Source organism: Salvelinus fontinalis, chromosome 41 (assembly GCF_029448725.1).
Source record: "Salvelinus fontinalis isolate EN_2023a chromosome 41, ASM2944872v1, whole genome shotgun sequence".
Taxonomy (NCBI): domain Eukaryota; kingdom Metazoa; phylum Chordata; class Actinopteri; order Salmoniformes; family Salmonidae; genus Salvelinus; species Salvelinus fontinalis.
In genome coordinates, this window is record NC_074705.1 from 13,958,706 (window position 1) to 13,972,344 (window position 13,639).

Below are 13,639 nucleotides of genomic sequence, written 5' to 3' on the forward strand. Positions count from 1 at the left end.
GTGTGTGTGTGTTATCACTGTGTGTGTGTGTTATCACTGTGTGTGCGTGTTATCACTGTGTGTGCGTGTTATCACTGTGTGTGCGTGTTATCACTGTGTGTGCGTGTTATCACTGTGTGTGCGTGCGCGTGAGTATATGCGTGAGTGGTGTGTGCAGCGTGTGTGTGTGTACCTGATGGAGTCTCTCATAACATAGTTCAGGGCTCCCATCTCCTGTGGGTGGTTGAAGCTGGGTAGATGGGCCCCCAGGGCCTCACAGAACCTCTCTGCCTCCTCCCAGGAGCGCTTACGACTCAGCCTCTCCTCGTGGAACACCTGGCACAGCATTGCCATGGTGACTAATACTAACACACCAACACCCTACGGTAATGTTGTTATAACACACTAACATACTGCAATTGGGTGGCCATGAGACCTCAAGGTGCAACGACACAGTAACTTAAACCAACAAGGTCACTAAGGCGCAGCGAGGGGACACATGCTGCTGAGTGAAGTCAACTGGATCTGCGTCAATTCATTTCAAGGACACACACAGGCCCACACACACCTTGTAGCAGTAGGAAATGCCAGGCCTGGATGTCCATCCATCAGGACAGGGGAGGTTAGGGTCGGGCTCAGGGACTAGGGGTTGTGGAGCGGCGATGTCTCTCTTACAGATGGAGCCAGCTTTAAACATAGTGCAGTTCTTCACCACCCATTTACCCAGAGGCTTGGCTGTGGACATCACTGCACAACCCCCTGCTAGGGCTGAAACACACACACACAGACACACACGTAAGTAACTCGCATACACACATATGTAACACACACAGACACACACGTAACTCACGCACACCCATCAAGCGTTTCTCTCCATCTCGCATCACTGAAACCCCAACAGGGTTACACCCTTAAACACAAATACAGAATACTTCACAGTCTGGACTAACCTGGTTCAAACCAGCCCCAGTTGGTGTATGCGACATTGGTTCCCGAGCCATCCTGAGCGACCCACTGGTACTCCCCTGTAGTCTTTATGTCCTGGAGGCCAGTCCAGAAATACTGGCTCTTTACGTTGATCTCTTCCACAAGGAGTCTATTGATGAAGGCCTGCTCGAACCTGTGGAGAACACATTGAAGAACGATTGAGCCTGCGTCCCAAATGGCACCCTATTCCCTATGTAGTGCACTACTTTTGACCTTACACCTGTGCAAGAGGGAACAAGACAATTAGCGAGACCATATCGAGTGTTGAGAGTTAATGTGGAATGCTGTTGGGTTTTGGCACCCTTCCAAGGCAATTTCTCAGAAACACAGCGTTGACTTTACAGTGACTGGAAAAGAAAGAGTTAAAAGGAAGAATGTAAGAGATAACAAGGAATGGCTGTACCTGTTGTTTATGGTGAGGTCACACCTGTCCTTGAACGACACTTCTTTAGAGTCCACTTTGTAGCACGAGTTCCCATGTCTCCTCCAGTCCTTCAGAAAGGGGAAGAGATGTAAACCAAACGAATAAACTAAATAAATAATAATTGAACTGTTTGTCTAGAGCTAGATGCCATTTGTTGCTTGTCCTCAGAAACGAAAACAAAATGAATAAATTAAACAAATTAAATCAATCAAAGGTGCTCGACAAGGTACAGCGTGTCCTGGGAAGAGGAGGTTGGGGCTGGGGAACAATGCTTACCCCTTCAGGAGGACATCCTGTCGTAGAAGACTCATTCACCTCTCCTTTCTTCTGACACATGAAAGGCAGCTTCTGGTCACAGCTCCTAACCCTCCAGCCATGAGACTGGACAACAGAAAAAGGAGATAAAGGCATGGATCTAGACATACCGTACATAGACTTCCTATAAATGCCCAACATCTAAGGTCTGCTATGAGTACAATGTCATGTTGATGCTATTAAGTGAGCAATAGGACCTGCTGTCTATTGCTTAGCAAATTGTTAGCCTGTTAAAGCATGATACTGTTAAAACATATCCATAAGTAGCCAAGCAAGATCTGTTGTAGGCTAAACCATTTCGCCAATTATCACACACACACACACACCCACAAACACACACCTCTCCAGAGTAGGAGACGCAGCCAGACTCTCCTGAGGGTTGGATAGGATGATTTCTGTCCCAGTAGGTGAAGGAGACTGGTGTCTCATCAGCCCAGTTAAGGATGGCTGGGTTCCCCGTCCCCATCAGACCGATCCACACGTCCAACACAACATCTGACAGGAGGCCACCACAACATAACACTCCCTTTAACTACTGTACAGCAGCTTGATCATTGATTGATTCTGATGATCGAACATATAGTTGAAGTCGGAAGTTTACATACATTTAGGTTGGAGTCATTAAAACAGGTTTTTCAACCACTCCACAAATTTATTGTTAACAAACTATAGTTTTGGCAAGTCGGTTAGGAGTACTTTGTGCATGACACAAGTCTTTTTTCCAACAATTGTTTACAGACAGATTATTTAACTTGTAATTCACTGTATCACAATTCCATTGGGTCAGAAGTTTACATACACTAAGTTGACTGTGCATTTAAACAGCTTGGAAAATTCCAGAAAATAATGTCATGGCTTTAGAAGCTTCTGATAGGCTAATTGACATAATTTGAGTCAATTGGAGGTGTACCTGTGGATGTATTTTAAGGCCTACCTTCAAACTCAGTGCCTCTTTGCTTGACATCATGGGAAAATCAAAAGAAATCAGCCAAGACCTCAGAAACAAAAATGGTAGACCTCCACAAGTCTGGCTCATCCTTGGGAGCAATTTCCAAACGCCTGAAGGTACCACGTTCATCTGTACAAACAATAGCACGCAAGTATAAACACCATGGGACCACGCAGCCCTCGTATGGCTCAGGAAGGAGATGTGTTCTGTCTCCTAGAGATGAACGAACTTTGGTGCGAAAAGTGCAAATCAATCCCAGAACAACAGCAAAGGACCTTGTGAAGATGCTGGAGGAAACAGGTACAAAAGTATCTATATCTACAGTATAACGAGTCCTATATCGACATAACCTGAAAGGCCGCTCAGCAAGGAAGAAGCCACTGCTCCAAAACCACAATAAAAAAGCCAGACTACGGTTTGCAACTGCACATGGGGACAAAGATCGTACAAATGTCCTCTGGTCTGATGAAACAAAAATAGAACTGCTTGGCCATAGTGACCATCGTTAGGTTTGGAGGAAAAAGGGGGAGGCTTGCAAGCCGAAGAACACCATCCCAACCGTGAAGTACGGGGGTGGCAGCATCATGTTGTGGGGGTGCTTTGCTGCAGGAGGGTCTGGTGCACTTCACAAAATAGATGGCATCATGAGGCAGGACAATTATGTGGATATATTGAAGCAACATCTCAAGACATCAGTCAAGAAGTTAAAGCTTGGTCGCAAATGGGTCTTCCAAATGGACAATGACCCCAAGCATACTTCCAAAGTTGTGGCAAAATGGCTTAAGGACAACTAAGTCAAGGTATTGGAGTGGCCATCACAAAGTCCTGACCTCAATCCTATAGAAAATGTGTGGGCAGAACTGAAAAAGCATGTGCGAGCAAGGAGCCCTACAAACCTTGACTCAGTTACACCAGCTCTGTCAGGAGGAATAGGCCAAAATTCACCCAACTTATTGTGGGAAGCTTGTGGAAGGCTACACGAAACATTTGACCCAAGTTAAACAATTTAAAGGCAATGCTACCAAATACTAATTGAGTGTATGTAAACTTCTGAACCACTGGGAATGTGATGAAAGAAATAAAAGCTGAAATAAATAATTATCTCTACTATTATTCTGACATTTCACATTCTTAAAATAAAGTGGTGATCCTAACTGCCCTAAGACAGGGAATTTTTACTAGGACAAAATGTCAGGAACTGTGAAAAACTGTGAAAAATGTATTTGGCTAAGGTGTATGTAAACTTCCGACTTCAACTGTGCATAAAAAAGCCAAAGCCTCTCACAGAAGATAACAGAGCATTTCAACTATGTATCTCTGACCAATGGCATGTCTTCCCCACACAGCACAACCGAACCGATGTTATCTGACAGTATTCCACTGTAAAATGCTTTAGATGCCTAATAATAAGCACTATAATGCCTTACCTTGAATCATGACTGATACCTAGCACTAGAAGCCTCTAGCCATGTCTCAGGGCAATACAATGCCATACACGACAACTGTGGTTGGTTTCTCTAAGCATGCAGTTTACCTGCATGGAATTGAGTGCTGATCATCTCAATGCTGTCCAGGCTGTGTAGACTGACCAGGCCTCCTCCGATGGTCTTACAGTAATTCTCGGCCTGAGCAAACATCGTTGGTTCATCCTTCACCAGCTTGTAACAGAACATGTTCCAAGGGGCCCAGCCCTCGTCACATACGGTGGATTTATACACCAAAGGCTCTGCAGAGAAAAACAAGATCAAGAAAAGATAGATAGAAATAATATTGTGTGAGTTAAAAGGCTAGGATGGCCTGACAGGTAAATCAAACATTTGAGCACTTGGAAGAGCACGCCAAAGACAAAAAACAGTGTGACAATACATGAGTTGAGATGCAAAGCTAGGATGGCCTTAAAATGTAGTGTTTCAGCACCTTAGAAAAGCACTACATAAATCCCTTTGGCAGAGGACAGAAATACAGTATATCTAGTTGGAGGATAAAAGAGTAAGACCTTCCCTGTTAATGTGATAAACTGGTTGACTCTTACCTGTTGCTACCGACTGGGTGACGTTGACATGTTTCTTACAGATGTAGGGAAGTTTTTTATCGCAGATCTCACTCTCGTAGTAATTTTTCGAATTCAAGAATCCACAGTCTGACTCCCTTAGGATCGATGTGTGTGGCATTGCTACACACACACACACACACACACACACACACACACACACACACACACACACACACACACACACACACACACACACACACACACCCACCCTCTTAGTTAAGCTTTCCTAATGAACCAGGAAATCAGTAGTTATTTATGTTTGTTTATCAAAGTTAGCAGGCTTGCTTATTGATCCTGCTTTGTAGTAAACTCCTCGGTACTGAGGGTGAACAATAACGCAACCCAGAGAGGTCAAAGGGCACTGAGTAAGGACAGTGACGTCATCACCACTCTGACAGAGCAGTCCAGTCCCAAATGGCAGCCTATTCCCATATACAGTGCACTAATTTGACTAGGGCACATGCTAATGGTTATATACAGAGGCCCATTCAGGCAAGTTGACTTGTTATTCAAGCTCGTTTACGACAATCCTCAAGCACACACACTGCCTGGCCCTGTGCAGTGCTGTGTCCAGTCACAATGACCCTGCCTGCCTGCTCACAACACAACACTGGCCTCTTTGTTTCCCTGGTGGCATTGTGACACAGGATGGAGAATGAGATGGGTGCCAGGCAGTAGGGTGGTATGGCTGTGGCATACCTGTACCAACCAATGCGTGTACTATTCAGTACTTCTGCCATGGCTGTATCGTTGTACTATAAATAGTTGTAACCTAGTTGTGACATTGCTATAGCCATATATGTACCGTAGTTGTACTATGGTTATTACATAGCTGTACCACAGTTGTACAAAGTACCATGCTAAAGCAGTGTGTCTGTGTGTCTGTATGTGTTGCGTCCTCACCATTGTCCCAGCGCACGTTGTTGAGGGGGGAGCCGTCTGACCACTGCCAACCCTGAGACGTGTCCAGCTGGTGTAGGCCGATCCACATCCTGTCTGGCCTGCTGTTATGGGCCACGTCCACTTCAGTCCACACAGAACAGAGACGAGACCAGATTAGACAAGCTACATCTAGCTACAACGTAGATGACAGAATCTTCATTTTTACTGCCCTTGTGGGCATATATCATATCGGCAATTAGTCAATAAAAAATAGCTATGTTTTACCCCCTCTTAACAGTCAGTGAAATAGGTTCCCTATGTCTTATAAACTGTGATGATATTAGTGTAATAATGATGGATGGTAATGGCCAAGTATTTCCAAGTATTGTAGTCACAATTACTTCGAAGTAAGTACTATGTGCCAAGTGGGTCATGCACTACATGATTCAAGTTACTGTTCCTGTAATGCAGGTTTGGGATGTTTGTTTTGTATGAATGCGGCCATAGACAGTCACTATAGTGGAAGGCAGTCTTACAGATGGGGAAGGCTTGGTCCTCTGAGCTAGACACGCTGAGCAGGTCAGCTCCCTGGCTGCGACAAGAGTCCAGCGCTTCCTGCCATGTCACTGCGACCTGGGACACAAACTCATAACAGGGCCCCCCCTCAGGGCCATTGAACAGGGCCTTGCAGCCTTCCTCTGTGAGAGAGATCAGAGAGGGGATTCAGCATTGTGGTAGTATGTGTGTGTATGTCGGGGGTTGTATGCGTATCCAGCAGTGCCGCTGAACACTTTGTTTTGCTACGGCATTTCTCAACTAGCATCCAACAGACATCGTTCCATACTTCAGTAAAACGTATCGTTAAATATATGCCAAATAAAAACAGTGTCTGAACTCCACAGATGTATTTCTAAACTAAGTTCCTCGTCGACATCGTCAGACACTGGAAAATGTAATCCGTCCAAACATACTTATATCACACCAAACATGCCAAAGTGAAGGATCGACGGACTTTGTGGGTTCAGAGCAGTCTTGCCTAGCTAGACTGGAGCATTCAAAGATCGTGGAAGTAAGCCGTCTGGCTCCAAAGACTAGGTTCAGAGCAGAGTTGGGGTCAAGTCAATCTTAATTCCAGTCAACTACGGAAAATTATTTGCACTCCTATGGACAAATTCCACATCCTTAATTCAACTGAGGGGAACTGAAATACAATTGAGCCCAATCTTGATGCAGAGATCTTTCTACGTCCTTCTCTTAAAGGGAAACTCCACCAAGACAAGTAGACTACTTAAAGGAAAACCCCATCCAAAAACTATCTTTTGGTATTTGTTTCATTAGCCCGTTGTTGATATAATCCCAAAATGTTTTGTATGTCAGCAATCGGGCAACTGAATTTGACTGCTGTCAGAAAGTTACAACTGACGAATGAAACAAATACGTAAAGATAGTTTTCCTTTAAGTACTCTATTAGTACTAGTTCCAGTAATCATTATATGTGAAGGGAAACGGTACAAGAAGACTAGTAGTAGATTCATTCCAGAATCATAATTTATATCTATAATAAAAAGAAGAAAACTTGCCATGTTTTAGACAATATCCCATCTTTTTGTCAGCGTCATAGTCAGAGGTTGTGGAACACCAGTATAGTTCAGATGATTGGTCGTCGGGGAGGCACTCGTGGTACCAGCTGCCGTTGTAGTGGAAGGGAAACTCACAGGGCTCCCCGGTCGACGTCCCATTGGTGGTATGGACAACTATGGGTCGAGGAGAAAAATGATTAGAATGAATCCCATGGCACCCATTTCAAATGAGTTTATTAGGAATATCGGAGTTAGTATTCAATCTGGACACATCTAAAGATATGACCTTGCACAGTTTGACTGTCAACTCAACTGGATTTAGTATGTAGGACGGGTCTGTGTACAGGTCCTTAATGTAGGACCTGTACACAGAACACATTCGTTGAATACAAATGCTGCTGCTTTCAATGGAGAAACAAAGTTTAGATCATGTTAAACTGTATCATTTAGCAGAAGGCTACTGGCAAACAAGTGGCATAAAGTGCCATAGAAAGGATTTAAAATGGAACAGGGTCAAGGGTATTTAATGTGATGCGCAGGGGGCGTCAATTGGGTATGGCAGCTACCATACCCTAGTTAAACACCAACAATTTAAAAGAGGCTACTAAAATCATTCCAATGCGGATTAAAATGCAAATGCAGTTTAGCAATATTAGCGGGCTAGCTTTAGAACCATGTGGACAGCTCTGAGGCAGGCTGTTGATCGGTAGTAGAGAACATGTTTTAGGGCGCCTCGGAGCGGGAGGGAAGGCTGCAGTGGACAACGCAACTTTTCTCGCTGAAGATAGCTAGGTAATTGCTGTTTGACTTGACAGGAAACTAAACTCGAGTTTCTATTCCCGGTGCTGAGCTAGTGTGTAGCAGTTAACTGCTGTATGACATGTGTTTGTAGAACGTTAAGTCCCCTATCGACTGAGCCGAATGAAGCTACAGCAGCCAAGACGATAAAGGTTGGAGTCAATTCAGCTGTTCTCCAAATTGCATTTTAGAGGTTTTTTTTTAAATTGTGTAGAAATGCAGCAAATGAGCTTCGACTTGATAAAAAATATCACTTTGCCCCTGTCACGTTGCCATACCCTAAGTTTAGTTGAAAGGACGGCCCTGTGCAAACGTGATGTAGATAAGTGAAAATGAAAGCAAGTGTGTTCATACAGGCCTTGCTGAGTCATACTAGCCATGTCAACAGTTACAAGGAAAACTGTGGTAATTCTGGTTGGAAAGATTCCCCTTCAATTCCAAACGGAACAAATGAAACATGTGACTGCCAAGCAGAGCTCTGTACAGTGCACCTGATATTAGCATACAACAGATCACGCTACATGTATTGTCTCCCAAGTGAAACAGGATGTTGTTCATAAAGATATCAATGTAAATGTCTAGGTACACTACCATTCAAAAGTTTGGGGTCACTTAGAAATCTCCTTGTTTTAATGGACAAAATAACATATTTTGTCCATTAAAATTACATCAAATTGATCCGAAATACAGTGTAGACATTGTTAATGTTGTAAATGACTATTGTAGCTGGAAATGGCAGATTTTTTAAGGAATATCTACATAGGTGTACAGAGGCCCACTATCAACAACCATCACTCCTGTGTTCCAATGGCACGTTGTGTTAGCTAATCCAAGTTTATCATTTTAAAAGGCTAATCGATCATTAGAAAACCCTTTTGCAATTATTTTAGCACAGTTGAAAACTGTTTTCTGATTAAAGAAGCAATAAAACTTATTTTAGCCTTCTTTAGACTAGTTGAGTATCTGGACCATCAGCATTTGTGGGTTCGAGTACAGGCTCAAAATGGCCAGAAACAAAGACCTTATTTCTGAAATTCGTCAGTCTATTCTTGTTCTGAGAAATGAAGGCTATTCCATGTGAGAAAGGCAGAGTTGCAAAGAAAAAGCCATCTCTCAGACTGGCTAATAAAAAGAAAAGATTAAGATTGGCAAAAGAACACAGACACTGGACAAAGGAAGATTGGAAAAAGGTGTTATGGACAGAAGAATCTAAGTTTGAGGTGTTCAGATCACAAAGAAGAACATTCGTGAGACGCAGACAAAATGAAAAGATGCCAGAGGAGTGCTTGACGCCATCTGTCAAGCATGGTGGAGGCAATGTGATGGTCTGGGGGTGCTATGGTGGTGGTAAAGTGGGACATTTCTTAGTGTCCCCAAACTTTTGAACGGTCATGTATATCTAAGTTCAGTGCATTCTTGTAAAATGTGGCTAGAGGTTTTATACATGTAAATAAGAATAGATAGGCCTACATGAGATGGGCAAAACTATGTTTATTCTATTCTATTATGTCCTATTCTATTCCATTAGGAAAATAAGCCGCTCAAAGGACAGAACACACTCACTGCGCATCGGCCGCTGGCAGATATTATTGGTCGACTCATCCCTCCTCCAGGCGTCTGAGGAGTCGCGCTTGGCACTGACCAGCCCATCGGTCACCGTGAGGCCCATCTGGTACACCGTATAGATGGCCCCATCCAGGCAGCGCCACAACAGCATGGTGGGCTCCATGGAGCCACAGCTGAACAGAGACAGGGCCTTGGTCTTCACCTCCAGACCCAAGCACTGGGACGTGCCCACGTGGAAGAGACGGTGGCCGGACCCCCACTTCCACTGGGACCCCCTGGAGCCGTCACACTCCCCCAGGGTCACGCTGAACCCAGACCCTCCAGACTTAGCCCCTGCTATCCCGGAAACTCCAGTCCCAGACGTGGACATAGCTACCAGGCACTTTCCTGTGCTCACATGCTGGATGGTGAAGGTGTCGTCACCTGGAAATGATCATGAACACACAGTTGAAGTCGGAAGTTTACATACACCTTAGCCAAATATATTATATCTCAGTTTATCACAATTCCTGACATTTCATCTAAGTAAAAATTCCCTGTCTTAGGTCAGTTAGGATCACCACTTTATTTTAAGAATGTGAAATGTCAGAATAATAGTAGAGAGAATGATTTATTTCAGCTTTTATTTCTTTCATCACATAACCAGTGGGTCAGAAGATTACATACAATCAATTAGTATTTGGTAGCATTGCCTTTAAATTGTATAACTTGGGTCAAACGTTTTGGTTAGCCTTCCACAAGCTTGAATTTTGGCCGATTCCTCCTGACTGAGCTGGTGTAACTGAGTCAGGTTTGTAGGCCTCCTTGCTCGCACACGCTTTTTCAGTTCTGCCCACAAACTTTCTATAGGATTGAGGCCAGGGCTTTGTGATGGCCACTCCAATAATTTTACTTTGTTGTCCTTAAGCCATTTTGCCACAACTTTAGAAGTATGCTTGGGGTCATTGTCCATTTGGAAGACCCATTTGCGACCAAGCTTTAACTTCCTGACTGACGTCTTGAGATGTTGCTTCAATATATCCACATAATTTTCCTACCTCATGATGCCATCTATTTTGTGAAGTGCACCAGACCCTCCTGCAGCAAAGCACCCCCACAACATGATGCTGCCACCCCCGTGCTTCACGGTTGGGATGGTGTTCTTTGGCTTGCAAGCCTCCCCCTTTTTCCTCCAAACATAATGATGGTCATTATGACCAAACAGTTCTATTTTGTTTCATCAGACCAGAGGACATTTCTCCAAAAAGTACGATCTTTGTCCCCATGTGCAGTTGCAAACCGTAGTCTGGCTTTTTTATGGCTGTTTTGGAGCAGTGGCTTCTTCCTTGCTGAGCGGCCTTTCAGGTTATGTCGATATAGGACTCGTTTTACTGTGGATATAAATACTGTACCTGTTTCCTCCAGCATCTTCACAAGGTCCTTTGCTGTTGATCTGGGATTGCTTTGCACTTGTCGCACCAAAGTATGTTCATCTCAAGGAGACAGAACGCATCTCCTTCCTGAGCGGTATTACGGCTGTGTGGTCCCATGGTGTTTATACTTGCGTACTATTGTTTGTACAGATGAACTGGGTACATTCAGGCGTTTGGAAATTGCTCCCAAGGATAAACCAGACTTGTGGAGGTCTACAATTTTCTGAGGTCTTGGCTGATTTATTTAGATTTTCCCATGATGTCAAGCAAAAAGGCACTGAGTTTGAAGGTAGGCCTTGAAATACATCCACAGGTACACCTCCAATTGACTCAAATGATGTCAATTAGCCTATCAGAAGCTTATAAAGCCATGACATAATTTTCTGGAATTTTCCAAGCTGTTTAAAGGCACAGTCAACTTAGTGTATGTAAACTTCTGACCCACTGGAATTGTGATACAGTGAATTATAAGTGAAATAATCTGTCTGTAAACAATTGTTGGAAAAATTACTTGTGTCACACACAAAGTAGATGTCCTAACCAACTTGCCAAAACTATAGTTTGTTATCAAGAAATTTGTGGAGTGGTTGAAAAACTAGTTTTAATGACTCCAACCTAAGTGTATGTAAACGTCCGACTTCAACTGTAAGTAAATATAGTGATATTATAGTCATAATAAAGTGTTAGTAAATATAGGTACATCACTACAACAATATAAGTTCATTCAACACAATATTTTATTATGTTTACAATATATTTTGTATCACTATTCATTAGAACGTTTGGTTGATATCTACCATGTCCCATCTAAATGTCAGTTTAGCTGCTGGTTATCGTTGCCTAAATAGTTCAGCTTGTCACGGAGTTAGGGGACCAAGACGAAATTTCAAGGCAATCAACAACAGTCAGATAAGCAAAAGACATGTATCTAGAAACGCCAGGGGTCTATTGGGCCTGTGTTTATCATGGTCTCCAACATTGATTGCTGATAATATTCTTAGTCAGCAGGCCAATTGCTTTTATCCTCCATCATGTGGCAGCCTTAAATCCATGATTTACCAACAATACAGAACTGTTTTATCATTTCCTAATCTGGACTAAAGAATTGAATTGAATTAGAGGCCAATTAAATACAACTGGGTATGATGTTTCACTCTGAAACACTTTTGATGAGCTGAAAATAGCCTTTATTTTCAACAATCAGATACAGTATCAAATGTGCAAATGTGCATGTGTAATAAGACCATATAAGGAACTATTAAACAGTAAACAACATCAAATTAAATGGTTTAATTCTCCATAATGCATTGACCTGATTACCTGGACAAACCAGGAAGAGAAACTCAACTGACAGTTACTGTCGTAAATGTAAAAGCATAAATGATATCACGTGTACTGTGTAATAGGTTAGCAGTTGAACTCAAACATGACAGACTGCATCTCTGAGTTGAAAATATTCAGCCTATGATGAGTATGAGATTAGATATTTATAAACTGGTACAGCAACATTGTGTATGTCTAATTAGGTGGCCTACGCTCATTAAAGAGAGACTAACAGGGAGAGAGAGAGAACAGTACTTGATCATGGGGATGTGATCATGCAAACTGTTTTTACAGATACACCGACAACGACCACATTCTGCAACATTTGGATCACTTCAACTGCGTGCAACCTTGCAGCAATGACTTTGCAACATTGTCCCAACAGACTCAAAAGGGCCGCACATTTTAAACGCGAGAGGGGTTTCAAGACGTCATTCTTTTAATCCTGGTGGATATAGTTTATAAAATGGTCATTACGCATTTCGAAAGCAGATGAGGAATTTGATGGGCCATAAACGAAAATAAGCCAAAGTCCACATATGGCTTAAAAAAAACAAGTTGATTATAGAGCAAACGTACGTTACTTTCTGCTTTTGAAATTGAACAAAGGGGCTTGACGTGCCATTATTGAGACTAACCCCCCGCCCCCCATTCAAAACAATAATAGGCTACCACTGACTCTCTAAGTAGCAGTTGAGTCTATGGAAACGCGATAATCTTTCAACGAATTTAGCCAGTAATGGGGCGGGCATGCCTAGTGATGACAATAGAAAGCACCTTACTTACCGGCATATGTAGTTGACGCGCAACTTCCAAAACAAATAGTTCTATCCCAAAAGAATAAGAAAAAACATAGGTAAACTGTTGCTTGAAGTGCAATTTTATTCATGGTTATAATACCACGGCTTCTCTACTCGGATTCATACGTCTCCAGTATCCAGCCTACAGTTTGCGCACACCCAATTCTGCGTTTCAAAGTAGCACGAGTCTACTTCACAATTGTTGACTGACAGCTGGTTGACTAAACTCTATTCCCCTTCCTAGGCTGTAACGGTTTTCTGCGTGTTGCTCCAAGGAAAATTGCGCGCTTGTGATTCGCCAACAGTCGACTACGCATCACAGACCACTCCCAGTTCGCCAACTGAAAGTGACAACTTTACTGACGTTATTTTTCAATATAATACACAATTCACAGTACATATGTATTATGCTGAGTCAACGACAAAAGAGACTGATAAATAAAGAAACGTATGTTGATGCTGCGTCTCCAACTATCGTAAGCCGCTGTCAATTCAAAGACAAGCAGATAACAGCAGTGAAACATCATGCAGTGAATCATCTCAACCACGAAGCCTGCATTCTTAGCCAACA

The 13,639-nt window shown here is 42.9% G+C and overlaps 1 protein-coding gene and 1 long non-coding RNA gene across 3 annotated transcripts in view; one reads left to right on the forward strand and one right to left on the reverse strand.

Moving 5' to 3' along the window:
• Positions 1-13,395, reverse strand: part of LOC129840710 (lymphocyte antigen 75-like) — a 39,803-nt gene extending 26,408 nt beyond the window's left edge. Inside the window, exons 1-13 of one of the 2 annotated variants that reach the window (XM_055908813.1) lie at positions 13,055-13,395; positions 9,531-9,956; positions 7,170-7,343; positions 6,126-6,287; positions 5,611-5,730; positions 4,687-4,827; positions 4,189-4,380; positions 2,046-2,200; positions 1,667-1,771; positions 1,370-1,458; positions 930-1,099; positions 548-747; positions 173-315 (exon numbers count right to left, since the gene is read on the reverse strand). In XM_055908813.1, coding sequence (XP_055764788.1) covers positions 173-315; positions 548-747; positions 930-1,099; positions 1,370-1,458; positions 1,667-1,771; positions 2,046-2,200; positions 4,189-4,380; positions 4,687-4,827; positions 5,611-5,730; positions 6,126-6,287; positions 7,170-7,343; positions 9,531-9,956; positions 13,055-13,157 — 2,180 coding nt within the window. In that variant the 5' untranslated portion in view covers positions 13,158-13,395. The remainder of the gene's footprint in view (positions 1-172; positions 316-547; positions 748-929; positions 1,100-1,369; positions 1,459-1,666; positions 1,772-2,045; positions 2,201-4,188; positions 4,381-4,686; positions 4,828-5,610; positions 5,731-6,125; positions 6,288-7,169; positions 7,344-9,530; positions 9,957-13,054) is intronic. The other variant, XM_055908812.1, reaches the window with a different exon arrangement.
• On the forward strand, positions 7,748-11,680 carry LOC129840714 (uncharacterized). The gene is made up of 2 exons (XR_008757254.1): positions 7,748-8,119; positions 9,496-11,680. It is a non-coding gene; the product is annotated as an uncharacterized LOC129840714 (long non-coding RNA).
• Positions 13,396-13,639: the final 244 nt, after the last annotated feature.